The sequence below is a fragment of the Myotis yumanensis genome, unplaced genomic scaffold (assembly GCF_028538775.1).
Source record: "Myotis yumanensis isolate MYYU_CA2020_CCGP unplaced genomic scaffold, mMyoYum1.0.hap1 SCAF_10, whole genome shotgun sequence".
NCBI classification, from domain to species: Eukaryota; Metazoa; Chordata; class Mammalia; order Chiroptera; family Vespertilionidae; genus Myotis; species Myotis yumanensis.
Genome location: NW_027223761.1, coordinates 3,038,014 through 3,056,718, shown reverse-complemented (window position 1 = coordinate 3,056,718; position 18,705 = coordinate 3,038,014). Strand labels below are relative to the sequence as shown.

Here is an 18,705-nt window from a genome sequence, read left to right as displayed (position 1 = left end):
TCCCCTTGGCTCTTGCAGTCGCGCTGTTTGCGAATCGTTGCCTCCGGGTTAGTAGCCGATCTCTGGATGCCGGTAAACGCTGCCTGAGATGGCGCGGTCTCGCCGCTGCGCTGGCGCCCAGAGGGAGGTTTCAGCCTCAATCTCTAACCATCCGCATTTTTTTAGGAGTTTTCTGTCTTTCCTGGCTGCAGACTGTCTCTCAGCTGAACCTCCCCAGCTTGATCAGGCTGATTGTTACCCGTTTCAGCTGCTCGCCCCTATCTGGTCCGGGACGAAGCACCAACACGTCCGTCTAAGCCTCCGCCATTTTCTCCTCTCAATTAATTTTTGACAAAGGAGGCATGAACATACAATGGAGCCAAGATAGTCTCTTCAACAAATGGTGTTGGGAAAATTGGACAGATATATGCAAGAAAATGAAACTAGACCACCAACTTACACCATACACAAGAATAAACTCAAAATGGATAAAGGACTTAAATGTACGACAGGAAACCATAAAAATTCTAGAAGAATACAAAGGCAACAAAATCTCAGACATATGCCAAAACAATTTCTTCACTGATACAGCTCCTAGGGCAGTCGAAACTAAAGAGAAACTGAACAAATGGGACTACCTCAAAATAAAAGGCTTCTGCACAGCAAAAGAAACCATCAACAAAACAACAAGAAAACCCACCTCGTGGGAAAACATATTTGCCAACGTCATATCTGATAAGGGCTTAATCTCCAAAATTTATAGGGAACTCATACAACTTAACAAAAAGAAGATAAACAATCCAATCAAAAAATGGGCAAAGGATCTAAATAGACACCTTTCAAAAGAGGACATTCAGAAAGCCAAGAGACATATGAAAACATGCTCAAAGTCACTAATCATCCGAGAGATGCAAATCAAAACAACAATGAGGTACCATCTCACACCTGTCAGAATGGCCATCATCAACAAATCAACAAACGACAAGTGCTGGAGAGGATGTGGAGAAAAAGGAACACTTGTGCACTGCTGGTGGGAATGCAGACTGGTGCAGCCACTATGGAAGGCAGTATGGAGGTTCCTCAAAAAATTGGAAATGGAACTACCATTTGACCCTGTGATCCCACTTCTAGGAATATATCCCAAGAAACCAGAAACACCAATCAGAAAGGATATATGTACCCAGATGTTCATAGCAGCACAATTCACCATAGCTAAGATCTGGAAACAGCCTAAGTGCCCATCAGTAGATGAATGGATTAGAAAACTGGGGTACATCTACACGATGGAATACTATGCTGCTGTTAAAAAGAAGGAACTCCTACCATTTGCAACATCATGGATGGAACTGGAGAGCATTATGCTAAGTGAAACAAGCCAGTCAATGAAGGAAAAATACCACATGATCTCACTCATTCATGGATAATAAAGACCATTACAAACTTTTGAACAATAATAGATACAGAGGCAGAGCTGCCTCAAACTGATTGTCAAACTGCAGTGGGAAGGCCAGGGAGGGTTGGGGGGGAGGAGAGAGGGGATTAAGAGATCAACCGAAGGACTTGTATGCACCCATATAACCATAACTAATGGACATAAGACACTGGGGGGTAAGGGAGGGCAGGGGCTTGTCAAGGGCGGGGGGAAAAAAAGGACACTTATGTAATACCCTTTGTAATACTTTAAGCGAAAAATAAAAAAAAATAAAAATAAAAATAACAGGAATTAAACGATCACATCTGTACAAGACCCCGCACCGGGTCTCGGTCAGATGATCCCCTGACAGGGGTCGTCCATGCAGACCCTGACCTTCCTCTCAGAGAAAGCACTTCTGAGTCACCTTCCTCCCTCCCGGCTCCTCCTCCAGGGCCTCCTCCTGTGCTTCCACACCACCAGGCTGGTCACCTGCTGCCCCTCCAGGCCTGTGCCCTCCACGCTCACGCCTTCCCCGGGCTCAGCGGCATCTGTGTCTCAAGCTTCCGGGGCTCCTGGTGGCCTCAGTTTCTCGTCTGCTGCTCTGTGGGTGTGACATCGGAAGACACAGCCATTAAGTCCGCTGGGCGGGGCTATGGAAAGGCCTCTTTTGTCTAGAAGAGAAGAGCTGGTCCTGGCCGGGTTGGCTCATTGGATAGAGCATCAGCCTGGGGACCGAAGGGTCCTGGGTTCAATTCTGATCAAGGGCATGCACCTTGGTTGCAGGCTTCTCCCTGGCCTGGGACCTGGTTGGGACACGTGCAGGAGGCAACCAATGGATGTGTTTCTCTCACATCGATGTTTCTCTCTGTCTTTCCCTCTCTCCTCCACTCTCTCTAAAAATCAATGGAATAATATCCTTGGGTGAGAATTAACAATAAAGGAGAGAACAGCTGGCCCTTCGTTTTGAAGTTCATATCCAAGTGAAACTGTGATTTAGAGTCACTGGCCATTGCATCCAGAGAGGAAGCCTACAGGCGCCGCCTAGTGTTGGGTGGTAGACTGCACGTGTTCAGGGAGAGCCCAGGTTCTGCATGAAACGGCGCCCCCTGGTGGGCAGGACTCACAGTTGCGCTCAGTGTAAGGAAACTCAGGCTGTTCCCTGCTGGGTGCCAGTCCCCCTGGGGACCTGCCTGGCCACTCCTTACCCCACGATCCATGTGAGAGGTCCGACATCTGGGAAATTAGAACCCACAAAGGAAATAAGTGAAACTAATGGGATCACAAATACTTAATAATCCACAAGCAAATGCCAAAGTTATGAGCCATCCCACTCCCGGTAAAGAAGCCCCACAAACTCCCACTTCTGCCGATGACAGTACAGCTTGTGTAAGACCCACACGTCCCCCAAGAACAAGCAGAGAATCTACATGAAATGCGAAGTCAGCTGCCTGACGGAGTTGGTGCGCCCCAAGGCAGTATGGACTTGAGGGTCAAGATTCTAGGCAAAGGGCAGCTACCGAGATGGGAGCGCACCACTCGGCACCTTTCCCCTTCGGGCACCTCCAGGTCCCAGGAAGACGAGGCGCAGGATGTTGAGAAACCAAACAGCGGGAGGCGAGAAAAGCCACTTCGAAGACAGAGGTAGCAGTGGCGGTTCCCACTGAGCGGGTTTACAGTCACACGTGTGAAGAGTTAAAAGTGTAGGGAGATCAGCCCTGACACCTGATGAGCCATCTCCTACTGGCGGCTCCTTGAAGATCCATGGATTCTACACCCTTTTGGCGTTTGCTCTTGACCGTGTCTTAGGACAGACCTGCTTCCTCTGCAGCAGGTGCAGCCAAGCTCTTCAGTTCCACGTTTCCTCATGGAACAGCTGCGCTGGGCCTGGCCCCTGTGGCTCCGTTGGCTGCAGCATCGTCCTCTCCGTCTCTACAGGTGCCCAAGGGAACTTCAGAATTGAGTTCCAAGCTGCTCAGACAAGACAATCACCTGGTATCTGGGTCGTTGGCAAACATTTAGAGGTCAGGGCTGGGTTCCCTTCTCATGCCTGCTCTTCTCTCTCCTAGACCTTCTGGAGGGACGTTGGCATCATGGAAGCCCAGAGGGAGCAGATACCATGGCTCCTGCCCCAGCAGAGTTTACCCGGCATCCACTGCTGCTCAGCAGACGAAGCTGCCCACAACCCAGACGGAGGCAGGAAGCAGCTGTGCCTCAGCGACCAGAGCGAGACAGGGAAAGCCTGGTGAGGCAGGTAACCAGCTGGGGCCTGACAGGCAGTGGCAGGTAGGCGAGGGGATGGGCTACAGTTAGGGGTGGGCTTGGCACGCATGGATGGGACCTGTGGACGCAAGAGAGCCTAGATTAGGGGTGGGGAACCTTTCCTTCTGCCAAGGCCCATTTGGATACTTAGAACATCACTCGTGGGCCATACAAAATTATCAACTTTAAAATTAACCTGCTAACTTTGATCAAACATTTCATTAACTTGCCTCTAATGCCTTGGCAATGCGACCAAATGATTTCTTGGGCCTTATACAGCGTGGGTCCGGACGTTCCCCACCCCTGGCTGAACCTGTTTCATTTACCTTCACTCTGACCAGGTGGTGACCATTACCAACTCGATTCCTGGAATGTGGTCGGTTATTTGCACCATAGCACTAATGCGGAGGGGAAATGCTGTATAACAGTGACTTTTAAGAGCAAAAAGTTTTACATTTGATCATTCTTTTTCTTCTATAGTCATATTTTTTTTGCCACGTGTAAGAACTCTGTGCCCAACAAAGACACTACGATTCTGTCCTGTTTTCTTCCAGGAGGTTTATGGTTTTGGATTTTACATTCAGTCCTATGGTACATCATGAGTTACATCTGATGTACTGGTGGGGCTGGAGGTGTTTTAATATATCCAGTTGTTCCAACACAGTCTGTTGAAACGTGTCCTTCCCGCACTGGAGCTTACCCACCTTTGTGAAAAGCCAAGTGACCATATAGACATGGTTCTGTTTCTGGACTCTACGGATCCTCAGATCTATTTGTTCATCTTTTCATCAATACCATACTGTCCTGACTACTGTAGCTTTGTGATATGTTTTGAAATTATGCAGTATTGTCCCTCCATATTTGTTCTCATTTTTCAAAATTGTTTTGGCTATTGTAGGTCCTTTGCAATTAAATATAAATTGTGAAACCAGATTTTTCATAACCTTCCCAAAATGAAACAAGCCTATTTGGACTTTGGTTGAGAATGCATTGCACTAAATCCATTAATCAATTTGGAGGAAGCTGACATCTTAAGAATATTGTTTCCTATCCATGAACACTATGTGTATCCCATGAAGGTCTTCATGAATTTCTCAGCTATATTTCATAGGTTTTACTGTACAGGTATTTGATGTCTTTTATTAAGTGTATTCCTAAGATGTTGATCATTTTAGACATTATTGTACATTGCACTTCCTTAATTTCAGTTTCTGATTGTTCAAGAATATAGAATACTCGAGTCCCGGTGCCTGAAAATTCATGCAGTCAGGGGTCCCTCAGCACAGCCTGCACCCTCTCACTATCCGGGACCCCTTGGGTAGGGTTCCTAGGCTTGGCCTGAGATCAGGGCCTATTGGGGCTTTCCTTCCCCCAGCTGCAGGCAGCTGGCTCCACCCCAACCGCTGCCAGTGCTTGCAATCTGTGCAGCACGGCCTCCCCTCACCTGCCACCTGTGGCCCCCCTCTGCAGGTAACAGGCTGGAGTGCAATGGCTTGGCTGGCCTGGGCCTCCCTCTTTCTTTGCTGGGGGGTGAGGCCAGCCCTGCGAGGGGTTGTCTGCCTACCTGATCTCCCCTAACCGCTGGCCTGCCTACCTGATCGCCCCCAACAACTTGCTTGCCTCCCTGATCACCGCTAACTCCTGGACTACCTACCTGATCACCCCTAACCACTCTGCCTGCCTGCCTCATTGCCCCTAACTGCTTGATTGGGGTTGGGGCCAGTCCGTGATGGGCTATGATGGTCTGGTCTCTGGTTGTTGCAGTCATGACGCCTCTGGCCTTTTATTAGATAGGATAATTAATTTTTGTATATTTATCTTATATCCTGCAACCATGCTAAACTCACTTAACCCTCTGGTAGACACTCTCAGATTTTCTACAAGTCATCTCTGAAAATAGTTTTACACTTGATCTTAGCCAAAAGGCCAAGAAGCGATTCTTCATTTATGGTGCCTTTTCCGTTTTGCTCCACTGCACTGGCTAGAGCTTCCTACAAAACGTTCAGAAGCACCCCTAGCCGGTTTGGCTCAGTGGATAGAGCGTCGGCCTGTGGACTGAAGGGTCCCGGGTTCAATTCTGGTCAAGGGCATATACCTGGGTTGCGAGCACATCCCCAGTCAGGGGTGTGCAGGAGGCAGCTGATCGATGCTTCTCTCTCACCGATGTTTCTAACTCTCTATCCCTCTACCTTCCTCTCTGTAAAAAATCAATAAAATATATATTTTTTAAAATGTTCAGAAGCAATGGCACTGGACATCCTTGCACTCAGCTTGTTGGGAGAAATGCACCATGATGTTTGGTAGAGGGTTTTTTTAATGAGTTTTATCAAACCAAGGAAACTCCGTCTAATCATAATGTGCCTAGAGCTTTTATCATAAATTACTGAGTTGTCAAACCCACCTTCAGCATCTATCAATCACGTGGTTTTCCTCATGTATTGATATGGTAAATTGTATCAGTTGACTTTCAAGTGTTCAATCCATCTTATGGAGATAAACTTATTTGATTAACGTGTATTATCCCTTTTAATGATTTTGACTTGCTAGCAACTTGTTTAAAATTGTTATGTTGATGTTCATGAAGAATAATTCTCTGGTTTTCATTACAATATCTTTGTCTGGTTTAGGGATCCCAACAATACTGGTTGGCCTCATGGATGGAGTGGGAAGGTATTCTTTCTTCTTCAATGTCCTGGGAGAGGTAGTGTAGAATTGGTATTCTTTCTTTCTTGAATAAATGGTAACATTTACCACTGAAATGATTTAGCCTAGTATTCTCTGTGAGATTTTAAACTACAAATTTCATAAATAGGGCTATTTAGGTTTTTTCTTTCTCCCTGAGTGAACTGTGATATTTTGTACCTTCCAAGGAATTTGTGCTCATTTCATCTACATTTAAATGTATTGCCATCGTTGTTCCTAATATTTGTAGAGCCTGTAGTGGTTTTACCTCCATCATTCTTGGCATTGGTCATTTCTTTCTCTTTATCCTGTTCAGTCTAGACCGGTGTGTGAATTGTTTATGAGCTTCTCAAAGAACTAGCTTTGGTTTAAATGTTTTCTATGACATTTTCCCAGTGTCATTGATTTCTGCTTTACCTTTGTTATTTCCCTTCTGCTGCTTATACTTTTATTAGAGGCCCGGTCACGAATTCATGCACAGGTGGGGTCCTGATGGGGGAGGGAAGGCTGGAGGTTTGCAGGCCTGCCCCGCCCCCAATCGGGATGTGGGTGGCCGACCCGGGGCGAGTCCAGCAGTGGGAGGATGGGTGGAGGGACCCCACAGACACTGACTCTGTTAGCACCTTGACCTTGGAGTTCCCAGTCTCAGTAAATGCTTCAGCCACCTGGTCTATGCACCTCCTCAGGCGGCCTGAGCACACTAGGACAGTATGTACAGTCTGTATCCACTCAGAACTCTGTGTTTATCATGCTTAGACGTGGAAAAATATAGAGTTTTCATCTGAGGTACCATTTACCTTCAACTCAGCGACTTTCACACGCAGGGCCTTCAGGGCTCCATCACAACGTTCACACCAACTGCGAAGGGACAGACGCCTCTGCAAATGGCCAGGGTCAAGCAGGAGCAAAGGGCACTTCCCAAAGGCTTCAGAGCCCCAGGACTGCATGGCCCAGGAGTTCTCACTATAGAACTGTTTGCATATGAGTGTGTGTGCATGCATATGTGTGTCTGCATGTGAGTGTGTGTGTGTGTGTGTGTGTGTGTGTGTGTTGGGTAAGCTATAAGCTGTGGGTGTGGGGAAAGGGTCCTTTGCCTGGGCCTAGTGGTGTCAGGCCCTGGGGGGGTGGTGTTCTGGAGAAGTAGGAGGGCATTCAGGACAGGAGGCGGCTCTGCTTTGCCCGAGTCCCCTCTCTCACTGCTCTGCCCCCTCCCCGCACCTCAGGTCAGGGACAGAGAGCACCCAGAGGGGAGCCTGGCCCTCGGGAGCCGGTGTATAGTGGACGTGAGGACTTGGATGGGTCCTGGAGCCTGAACACCTGTGCTCGGCCCAGAGGGTCCTGGGGATGACGGCGGCGGAGCGGGGGCGGGGGCGGGGGGGGGGGGGGGGTAGTTGGCGGGGGGAGGTGCAGAAAGGACACCATCCCAGGGACAGGGTCCTGTTGGGCTTGGAATGCTCAGGGGCAGTGCGCCCTGCAAATCCCGAATCTCATCCACGAGTTCTGTACTGAACGCCCCTGTCCACGCTGTGAGCAGTGCAGTGTGAGAGGCGTCTCCTAAGGTCCCCATTTGGGTCAGTAATCAAAGAGAGCCTTGCTGTTGCAGGTGCTTTATTGAAATGAACATGTGGGGGAGGTTTCAACAATTGTCTTGCAGTTTCAGGATCAAAAGGCACAGAGGGGAGCTAAGCTGTGGGTTCTGCCATGGAGAGTCGCTGTCGGGCCATCTGTCGTCGGAGGGAAGGTCCTGTGGGTCAGTAGGAGGCACACTGCCTGCTGTTGTATATTTTGTCCTGGAAACAGACAAGAAGCACTCACACCCCCTGTGCCACAGAGGCCGTCCTGGAGCACAGACGGGGCCTCTCCTTGTTTCCCGGCTGTGTCCGCACCCACGGAGAGAAGCGGGCTGGGTTCAGCCAGAATTCTCTCTTTGTTCTGTCGCTCAGGAGGCACGTCCTGATGCCAAGGACGCGCTGCTACCAGACGCGGTCCCGCCGGGGCCCTGGGAGCCTTTCCCTGTGCGTTTCCTCTGCTTTAAAAGAGGCCTCCCATGGACCTGCTGTGCTGCCACTTCTCCGGGTCTCAGCCCAGCAGGAGCCCGTGTGCATCTGGGGCCGCCCACTCGAGGGGTTTGTCTGACCTCCGTTTGCAAAGAGAAAGGCCATCACCTGCCATTGAAGGGGCTGCTCATGGCTTCAGGTGTGACTATGGTCAATGCCTGTCCCATAAATAGGACCCTTTCACCCTTTTCAATGGACAGTTTAGTCGTGTTAAGGTCCCAACCTCCAGGGCCTTCTCCTCTCGCTCAAGTGCAGCCCTGGGCCCTGAACGTCTCCCACTCCCCCACCCTCCCCTGGAAGCCACGCTCTGCCTGTTCCTCAGAGACTGGCCACTGCACACATCACGACACGTGTCCTTTCCTGACGCGCTTATGTTTATCATGGTTCCTGCAGATTCCCCAGCTTGTCAGACACCTGTGTCAGAAAGCTCCTAGTTATGCAGATGTTTATGTCTCTGCTGGGGCAATATTTCTCTATTGCTGCCCTGGACTGTTTGCAATGGGCTGCTTGCATAGGGAATGAATACCAGGAAAATCTGAACCATATCTGCTCTAAATAGGAAGAAGGTCTCCTTGCTTATACTGACTTTTGTTTTCAACAATTCCACCACCCATGGCGGGTAAATAGCCAAGTTGTCCACCTGTCACTCGTGGGGCCTTCCTTCATGCCCAGGACATTCAGCCACTTATTCTAGCAAACGTGGGTGCTCCAAAGGGAACTGGGAATCACGATCCTGAGGGGTGGGATCTACCTGACATGTAGCTTTCTGCTCTCTTTAGGAAATTCTTTAAAACGCTTTCCCATTTGTGTTTATCACTCGTCAACGTGAGGGTTCTCTTGAGAATCAGATGTTTCTGGGCTGAGGGGTAGGCAAGCCTTTGCCCACGCACTCTCCCCCCTCGTGGCCTTTCTCATGTGTCACTCACTAAAGACTCCACCACGTGAGCAGGCAAACCAGCCCCGGCCCCTTGCATGGCTTTCTGGATGTCAGCACCCACGTTCACTGAGGTGACATGAAGCATGACCAACACTTGCTGTTAAGAAGTTAGTAGCACACTGAGAGCCCGCGTGTCCCTGGCCAGTGCTTCAAGGGCAGGTAGGAAGAAACCCACATTACCATCATCACTTGTACATTGCTCAGAGTTCTGTTACTCTGGTCGAGAAAGCACTGCTTAAATTCCCTGAGAAGCTGTGCCGTGGTATCACCCGGTATGAACTCTTCAAGACCTTCGATGAATTGATCCTCCGTCACCGAAGGATCAATGGTGCTATCAATCATGTCCTCCAACCTTTGGCAGCCAGAACCTGGGAAGAAAGCACACAAAGCCAGGCTCAGTTCCAGAGGCACCAACTCCTTGCTGGGCGTCACCATGACGATTGTCATCTTCTTACCTCCCAGTAGAGACAGACACTCAGAGAGATTATGGGCAATGGTCCGAGTCCTCAATTCTGGGAGTGCAAACTCAGGGTCTTGGATGTTCTCTGAGCAGCAAGACCTCTGCCTCCTTGTCCCCCCTCCCGCACACAACACCTCCAGCTCCCTGGCTTCCACACCCCCCGGAGCCAAACACGATGGAGCCATGAGGAATGAAGACACCAGAGAAAGGAGGGGCTCTGGCCTGGGGCTTGGGGAGTAGGAGGTCCGCCACAGGGGCCCTGACACCAACCTCCCAAAGCCGGGCCCTGTCAGCACTCACCGGCATAGCAGGAAAGGGGGAGGGCGCTCAGCATGAGGACCACCACCAGCTTCATGGCTCAGGCGGCTGCTGTTGGCTGGTCACTGGACGTGGCAGGGAAGAAGGATCACTTTGGAGGTGAGAGCCCAGACTCCTCCTTTTATTCTCCCGGCGGCCACTTAATCCCTCCCACAGATGATGGAATGAGTCACAAGATGAACCTGGCATTGGGCCCAGAAAAGACAGGAGAATCATCTAGAACCCAGCCAGCCCGTGGTCTGTTTGTAGAAGCCAAGGAAACAGAGCTTTAAAAAATCTGAGAATTTTCAGAACTGCAATCATGGTAACGACATTAGATGAAATTCATGCTTATGAAATAAGAAGGTAAATTTCAGCACTGTGAGTCTGTGTTGTCATTCTTGTGTTTTCATTCTGTGGTTCTCAGTACCTCTTCCTCCTCCTCCAGCTCTTCCTACCCTTCCACGTGCCTCCTCCCCTCTCCTTCTCCCCTCTACCCCCCTTACTCCTCTTTTTTCTCTTCTGCTTCTGTGAAGTACAGAGATCTTCACATCCTCTTTCTGTGCCTCCTCCTCCACCAATCACCTGGGCTGGGGGCCATACCGCCCAGCGCCTGTGGAGGGCAGGCTTTCCTCGCCCATAGACTGAGTCAGCTGCCTTCTGTTGGAAATGGCAATAGCTTTTCGCCTTGGTTGAAGGTTGTTTGTATAAAGACTATCTCATTAGTTAAGCCAATTTTATAAATTTAGTAAAATATAGAGTTACATTTTGTTCAGTTTTGTTAGCTTTAGGGTTTTTCTTCTACTGATTCAGTAGATGATGTGAGAAGTAGAATTACTGATGCTTAAGGGAGGCAGTGCCGGATGCCGTGATGATATCTGGGCGCATGCAGATGTGGACTTGCATCTTGGATGCCACCGCTACCCATGAAGTGTCCTTGGCTAAGATAGTGCTGGTTGTCCTGAGCTTCCTTTCCTTCGTTTCTGCAACGAGCATAAATGACACCAAGGCTGCTTTTGTAAGAATCCCAGACACTCCGGGTAGAAGCCTGGCACAGGGCTTAGAAAGGGTAATCATGACTAATTCCGATGTTTCATCTACACATTCATGCATCCATCCATTCATACATACATGCATAAATAAATACATACATCCTTTCATCCACCCATCCATCCTCCCAAACATCCATCCAAACATGCATCCATCCATACATCCACTCATCCATTCATCCACTTATCCACCCATCCATCCATCCATCCACCCATCCATCCACTCATCCATCCATCCATCCATCCATCCATCCATCCACCCATCCATCCACTCATCCATTCATGTATCCATTCATGTCCATAACAACCAGGATTCTTCTAAGACTGGGCCCTGTGCTTCATGTCACAGATTCAGCCACAGGAACAAGTTAAAGCAGAACCTTGCACCTGTGCAGCTTACCTCTAACTAGAAGGCCACTAACAAGCCTGCATTTGAATATGAAATAAAGGGAAAGTGATTGGGACATGAACCACAGAAATCCACCAGGGCAGCATCCTGCGAGGAGGTCCAGCAGGCGATCCCACCAGGACTCCTTCTGTTGTGTGACATTTGCTGCACCAGTGAACATTGACTCCAAGGAACCTTCTGGATAGGAGTGTTCTAGGAGAGGCAACAGCATGTCCAGAGGCCCTGAGTGCAGATGGCACTCGGCAAGGGAAGGGAAGCATGGAGAGTGTGCCTCTCGGTGTCAGACAGGGGCAGGCCACCTCATAAGATAGAAAACACACATCAGTTTAAGCAACAACTGTATGAAGGAATAAGACAGCCAACGTGGCTTAGAGTAAAGAAAAGAAATGGATGAGAGAGCCTGAGAGATGAGCCAATAGTTAATGACCCGTGAATGCATTGTCCTCTGTGGGGATGATTTGGGACCCATTTCTTTCCATCATTCAGCTGCATCCTACGTTTCCAAGCAAAATATTGGTTTTGGAAGAAGCTAGGGATAAAGAAGGTTGTGTGCTTATGTGCGCACCTTCTCCCAGTTGACCATTGTTGGCCACCATTCCAAAGGCACAGGAATGACATTCATAATGGAATGGGAGACTTTCTCCTTGAACAGGACTCAGTGAGGACTCTGCTGGTGTCCCCGTGGTTATGGACCTGCCCTGTTGTCTGCTGGACATTGGGCCCTCAGAGCAAAAGCAACCCCATGTCATGTACAATGAAGTCTGTGTTTCTTTCCTTCCATGTTTTCCCCAGAGCCCACGATGACCATTCTCAGGTGCCTCATAGAGCTATAACTCGGCTCCCAAGAGACTCATTTAAAGGAAGTGTTCACAAGCAGAAATAGATAAAGCAAAAGGTGTGAATGCTTGTTTTGCTGGCCTGATGGTTTCTGCTCCCAAAGGTCCTTTGACTCGGTTCCCCAATTTAGGTTCAAAAACTGGACCTTTGAAGTAAACTTTGGTTTCAGTGTTGGAGTGACATCTCCGGGGCATCTGCTATGACAAACCCTGTAACAGAGGTGAGCTCTTCAGTCAGCAGTGGGACATAAATGTGCGGTTAGAATTATATTGGACCAGTACTCAGGCTCCACCAAGACCTAAGATACACTCACACTAATATTCTTTATTTGGGGTCTTGTACTTAATAAAAGTAATAACATTCAGTGAGAACTATTGTTATTCTCAGTGATTCACTGAAAATAAAATGGATACAAGGATCTTTAGTGTATATGATCCTTGACTTTTTCATTCATTGTAAGTTAGTTGAAGAAATTAGCTCTACAGTATTTGGACACGTGAAACTTTCTACTTTCCTTCTCACTGATTCTGTAAAACTGGCTCTGCCCCTCACTTCCAGCGCTGTGGAGACACTAGCCTCCAGGATGTTCTTGGAGGTGAACCTCTTCTTCCTTAAGGTCATGCCAGTATCTAGAAGTTGGTTGGGGAGGTACTTTCCCAGAACGAAATTCAGAAAAGGCTCTGTTCCTAGAGACATCTTGAGGGCAGTGAGATGTTTGTTGATCTTGTTGTCCAGGCCCAGGGCAGGCACCTCCCATGCCTTGAGCCAAGCCAGCTGTGGGGTTTCACAGTGGGGTCTCTTTGTACAATGGGAAGAGATCTAGACTTGTTGTGAGACCTGAATTAGGTACAGCCTGTAACTCCAGAGTAGGTGCTATCTACACATCAGCTTCCAGCAGCCCTATTAAATAAAAGAGTAATATGTAAATTAACCATCAGTCCACGACAAAGATGGCGGCGCCCATAGTGGCCGGTGCAGGACGCTGGCAGCATTGCCCCCGCAACTCGAGCCCATCGTCAGACCCAGCTGCATGGAGGGGCGTGGGGGGCCTCGGGCCAGAATCTGCAGCAAGGAACGCAGAGCTCGCGGAGTCCACCTCCACAGATGCCGAGCGTCCGCGCCCGGGCCTGGCAGAGGGAGGGGAGGAGAAAGGCCTGGGGCCAGATTCATGCCCCAGTGGCACAGAGGGAGGGGAGGGCATTGGCCTTGGGCCAGAGTCCAGGGCAAGGGATGCTGGCATCGTTTCAGGCCAGGCTGAGGGACCCCCCCTCCAACCCCCCGCCTTGCACAAATTTCGTGCATCAGGCCTCTAGTTAATTTATAAACCTGAGAAGGCTGTTTTATTAAATCCTGATGGCCTACAAGAACCACTACAGACCATGGAACTTTCTGCTGCACTCCATCCTCTAAGACAGTGGTTCTCAACCTTCTGGCCCTTTAAAAACTGTTCCTCATGTTGTGACCCAACCATAAAATTATTTTTGTTGCTACTTCATAAATATAATGTTGCTACTGTTATGAATCCTAATGTAAATATCTGATATAGAAGATGCTCTTAGGCGGCCCCTGTAAAAAGGTCATTTGACCACCAAAGGGGTGATGACCCACAGGTTGGGAACCGCTCTTCTAAGAGATGCCGAGATAATCACGTTCAGATACGAGGGAAAAGGTTAAAGTTGAAAATTAAGCACTATATTTTGATCCATTCTTACCTGATATTTTTCTGACTCCTTGAAAGAGTTTCATTGAGATCTAATTTATGCAGATCTTCTCTTTGAACATAGTCTACATAACGTTGACTATTAACCTTCTCAATATCCAGCTGCTGCCTGTGTTACTTACATCCAGGTTCAGTAAAACATGAGTGGCCAAGAATGGTACATCACTTACTCCCTGCGGAGCACTGGTGACCACTTCTCTTTGTCTTCACAACAACAACCCAATGAGTAGAGTGATGATGAAAATAGTGTCCAAACTGGGGCACTTCTGAAGGGAGAAGAGGTCACTAACTGGGTGGAATGCCAGGGCAGCAGCATAGACCAGGATCCCCCTGAGTTACTGAGATGTGTGGTCTCCCTCCCATGAGGTAGGGTTACCATTTCTCCCCAGCTGCACACAGTGGGACAACAGAGGTCAAGTCCCTTGACCAAGGGCACACAGCTCGTGGGGGAAGGGGTGGCAGAGCCAGGTAAGGAGCCAGGTGTTCTGATATCAGAGACAGGTCCCTTAGTGTGACTCTTATGGCCCTTCACGTTAATACTCAGGTGCAGTCCTGTGACCTGGACTTGCCCAACTGCCCTGTGTGGGCTCCAGGTAGATGTCTGAGCAGGCCCCACAGCTTTCTGCTCGAGGCCTTGGCTCCAGGTGAAGTCTCCTCCACTGTCCTTGCCTGAGTCCCTTTAGCTCAGTGATTCCCAAAGTAGGCGCTGCAGCGATCCAGGGGGGCGGTGATGGCCACAGATGCATTTGGGGGCGATGAGTAACTGCTATTAAAATTTTTTAAAAATTAATTTCCGGGGGCTGAGTAATATTTTTTCTGGAAAGGGGGCGGTAGGCCAAATAAGTTTGGGAACCACTGCTTTAGCTTGAATCTCTTTATTTATTCCCGATGCCACAGCACAGACAGCCCATTTCTTGTTTCAGACGGTGGCCTTGAATCTCTAGGGATCCCCTTCCCAAGACCCCGTGGCTTCTGGGTGCACCTTTCTCCAGGTGACCAGGACCTGACCCCATGGCCCTTTCCTCCATGTTGAGCCCCTGGAGGTCATGCCATTAGCATTTCTGGTTTTTGAGTGACAACAGTGATACAGTAGGTGTCTAATTAGATGTATAACGTCCTGAAGGAACAGGATTTGCAATTCTAGAAAGAATTCTCTTACTACATAACATGTTTACTTATTAGGTCCATTCAGAAGGAGACATGCATTTTAACTGGAAACTCTAATAAAGGCAAGGCTCCAACCCTACACTAAACCCAGGCATCAGCCTGACATCCTGGTGCTAACACCGAGTTCTTTGTGTTCCTGGAGAGAACTGTGGCATCACCATAGGTAGGACCAGGTCAGGAGATCAGGAAGTTGGAGCTCTGACATCCAGGCCCTGGGCCCCCTCTGTCCTCCTGTTCCCTATCAGTAAACATTAGCTTGATCCCATCTGACCCGGATCCATCTAATGCCTGGGGACAGGGACCCGGATTTGGAAGCTGATTCAGGATCAGGTGTTGCCTCCAGCCAGTTCTCCTTGGCTCCTTCATGAAAACCCTGAACTTTACATAACTTGATGTTTCCACAAATCGTGTGGTTAAATATTTAATCCCCACACACTTGTGACAGCCCATAGGGCTCATTTGATTTCTACACCATTATCTTCTCATTCTGTGACTAAGTTTCCCTGCAGCTTATGCCGGAATTTCCTGCAAACCATGGGCCTCCAGAGTGGAAACCCCTGGCCCTTAGGGGCATGGCAAGGGGATTCTGAGAGACCTAAGAATACTTCTTTCCAATGCCTCTTTCCTGGGGATGATCCTCCCCCTCCTTGCGCCCACCCCTGAGGACATTTGTCCGGGTCCCGAGAGGTCTTTGTGTCCTCACAGGTGGGTGGTGTGTCACTGACATCTAATGGGTGAGACCAGGGTTGTTGCTAAACGGTACGCAGTGCTCAGGGCATCCACCCAGAAGAGAACTCTTCTACATCCAGTGGCACCAGAGCCCTGGCTGAGACACCCAGTGATGGAGAAATCTCTGGAAGCCTTGTCGCTGGTGGAGTGTGAGGTGATCTCACACTCAGTGGACAGTGAGTGCAGCCTCAGTGCAGGCCTAGGCCGTCAGGTTGGGGCCCGTGTGTTCTCCAGCTCGGAGCTCAGCTTCAAGGTGGTGACTTCGCCTGGCTTGTCCTCACTCCTGGAGGACCTCACATTCTCCTGTCTGTGATCCTCATGGACTTTGTCCTTCAAGGTCCAACTCAGTCCTCACTCCTCACAGAGTTTCTCTTCCTGGAGAATGCAAGCTCAGAAGGCCTGGTCTCCCTTGAATGTCTATAGGCCTTTAATCTCTATGATACAATTTCATGCTAGTGATACACCTCATATCTCCCTTCTCTGCCCTGTCTTAGGTCTGGTCATTTAACATGCTACTGCAGCGGTTCTCAACCTTCCTAATGCCGCGACCCTTTAGTACAGTTCCTCATGTTGTGGTGACCCCCAACCATAACATTATTTTCGTTGCTACTTCATAACTGTAATTTTGCTACTGTTCTGAATCATAATATAAATATCTGATATGCAGGATGTATTTTCATTGTTACAGATTGAACATAATGAAAGCATAGTGATTAATCACAAAAACAATATGTAATTATATATGTGTTTTCCGACGGTCTCAGGCGACCCCTGTGAAAGGGTCGTTCAACCCCCAAAGGGTTCAAGACCCACAGGTTGAGAACCTCTGTTCCAATGGATTTCTTAAGGAAATCAATTAATCCTTTCAACAAAAGACATCATGTTTCTCCTCAGTTTGGTTCAATGTAGAAGCTAAGTTGCCTGAAATGACTTGCAGCATTCACTGGCATTGCTGTGTGCACTGTCTTTATGTCACTACTGCCTTCTCCAGGTTCAGCCCAAACCGGGGCTCCCCATTAAACAGTCACCTCCCCTCCCCCACCCAGCCCCGCCCATGCCGCCTGTGGCTCCCTCCCCCTCGGTCAGCAGCTCAGGAGAAATAGCCTGTGCAGACCTGGGTCTCTCAGTGGCAGAGCCTGGGAATGAGGATGGGCCAGCAGCTTCCAGGCTGGCAGGGCTGGGGGCCTGAGGGCAGGCCTGAGGGCCCAAGGGCAGTGCCAGGGGGCCTGAGGACAGGCCTGAGGGCCCAAGGGAAGGGCTGGGGGGCCGAGGTCAGGCCAGAGGGCCCAAGGGCAGGGCTGGGGGCCCTGAGGACAGGCCTGAGGGCCCAAGGGCAGGGCTGGGGTGCGGGGGCAAGGGCAGGGTCCTGGGGCACCTGCTGTGCTGGGAGCTGCTCACCCTCAGGCACAGCCTTGCTAACCCCCACATCAGCGGGCCCTGCCTCCGTAGGCCATGGGCGCCGCCCTGGAGGCGGGGAGCTGATGCCTGGGGACCACCTGGGCTCTCCCTGCAGAGATCCCCAAACCTTAGTCTGGGAGGGCAGGGGCATCCCTGCTATTGAATCTTCCCTGCTGGTTCTGAGAGGACCTGAGCCAGGCTGCAGGGGCCGTGGGAGGACTTGCTTCATCCCCATGTCCGGTGGCGGTGACGGCCCTCACCTTCCTAGAGACCAGTCACCGGGAAATGGCAGGCAGGACTGTGACCTTCCCGGACCCCATCGGCCCAGGGGATGCTGGCTGCTGGCAAACTCTGAGGCAGTTTACAATCACAGCAATGGGTGATACCATTTGTCCTCACTATGGATGTATTCACTGTGTTCCCACAACCACGCTGTGATGCGACTACTACATCACAGAGAGACACAGTGAGCACAGACGGCTCACTATGCCTGTGTGTGTGCATGTGTCTGTGTGCATGTCTGCCTGTGTGCTTGTCTGTCTGTGTGCATGTCTGCCTGTGTGCATGTCTGTTTGTGTTAGTGTGTGTGTGCGCGTGTGTGTGTGCGCACACAAGGGCACATACACACATGAGTCTTGCTATGCATGTCTTAGGGGGAGGTCTGTGTGTGTGTGTAAATATGTGTATCTCTGTGAGTGTCGCTGAATGTAATTGTGTGTCTGTGTACAAAGGTTTATTTTAAGGGTGAGAGTGAGAGAGGGCCGCCAGAGAGGAGACGTGGAATGGGCCTGACCGAGGAGATGGTCACCTGTCCTGTGCAGGGAGCAATGTGGAGGCAGAGGGACCCCAACATGTCCACGTGCAGGGGTGTGACCCAACATACTGCCTGCATGAGTGGCATATAGATCTGAGCACAGATCCAGGCTGAGCAGGGAGATGGTCAGAGGGTGAAGGGACGGGTCGTGCTGTTGCAGAAGACCGGAGAAAAACCAAGCCACGCTTAGAGAAAGGGAGTTCTATTTTATTATTCAATTCTGTGCAGGCCCAGAGAAAAATGTGTCTTTCAAATTCTGGGCCTCCAAACATGGAGGAAACTCTCTTTATTTATATTTTTTCCAGTCCTTTGTCTCCCAAATTTGGAATGAGACTTCTGGGCCTTCAAGAAAGAAGGCCTGCATGCTGGGAAGGGGCCATGACACCATATCTCAAGGCCTGGCCAGGTGTCACCACTGACAACTCTGTCTGGGGCAGAGTTTATGGCCTCTCAGGAATGGGAGTAGTCTTATTTTCCTTATTATTTAAGCAAGCAAG

At 49.7% G+C, this 18,705-nt stretch overlaps 1 protein-coding gene across 1 annotated transcript; it reads right to left on the bottom strand.

Moving 5' to 3' along the window:
- Positions 1–7,925: 7,925 nt before the first annotated feature.
- LOC139017776 (mammaglobin-B-like) lies at positions 7,926–10,223 on the bottom strand. The gene is made up of 3 exons (XM_070426382.1): positions 10,089–10,223; positions 9,509–9,696; positions 7,926–8,124 (listed from the first exon to the last, which is right to left on the bottom strand). Exons 1-3 carry the CDS (start codon positions 10,141–10,143, stop codon positions 8,086–8,088), a joined length of 282 nt encoding a protein of 93 aa, XP_070282483.1. The 5' UTR covers positions 10,144–10,223; the 3' UTR covers positions 7,926–8,085.
- Positions 10,224–18,705: the final 8,482 nt, after the last annotated feature.

Excerpts from the sequence above, each read along its gene's own strand:
- LOC139017776 (XM_070426382.1), bottom strand. The coding sequence starts at position 10,143 with ATGAAGCTGGTGGTGGTCCTCATGCTGAGCGCCCTCCCCCTTTCCTGC. Across the intron at positions 9,697-10,088 it reads CCCCCTTTCCTGCTATGCCG|GTTCTGGCTGCCAAAGGTTG; the intron begins GTGAGTGCTGAC and ends CTTTCTTCCCAG. Across the intron at positions 8,125-9,508 it reads GCAATGTACAAGTGATGATG|GACAAAATATACAACAGCAG; the intron begins GTAATGTGGGTT and ends GTCTGTTTCCAG.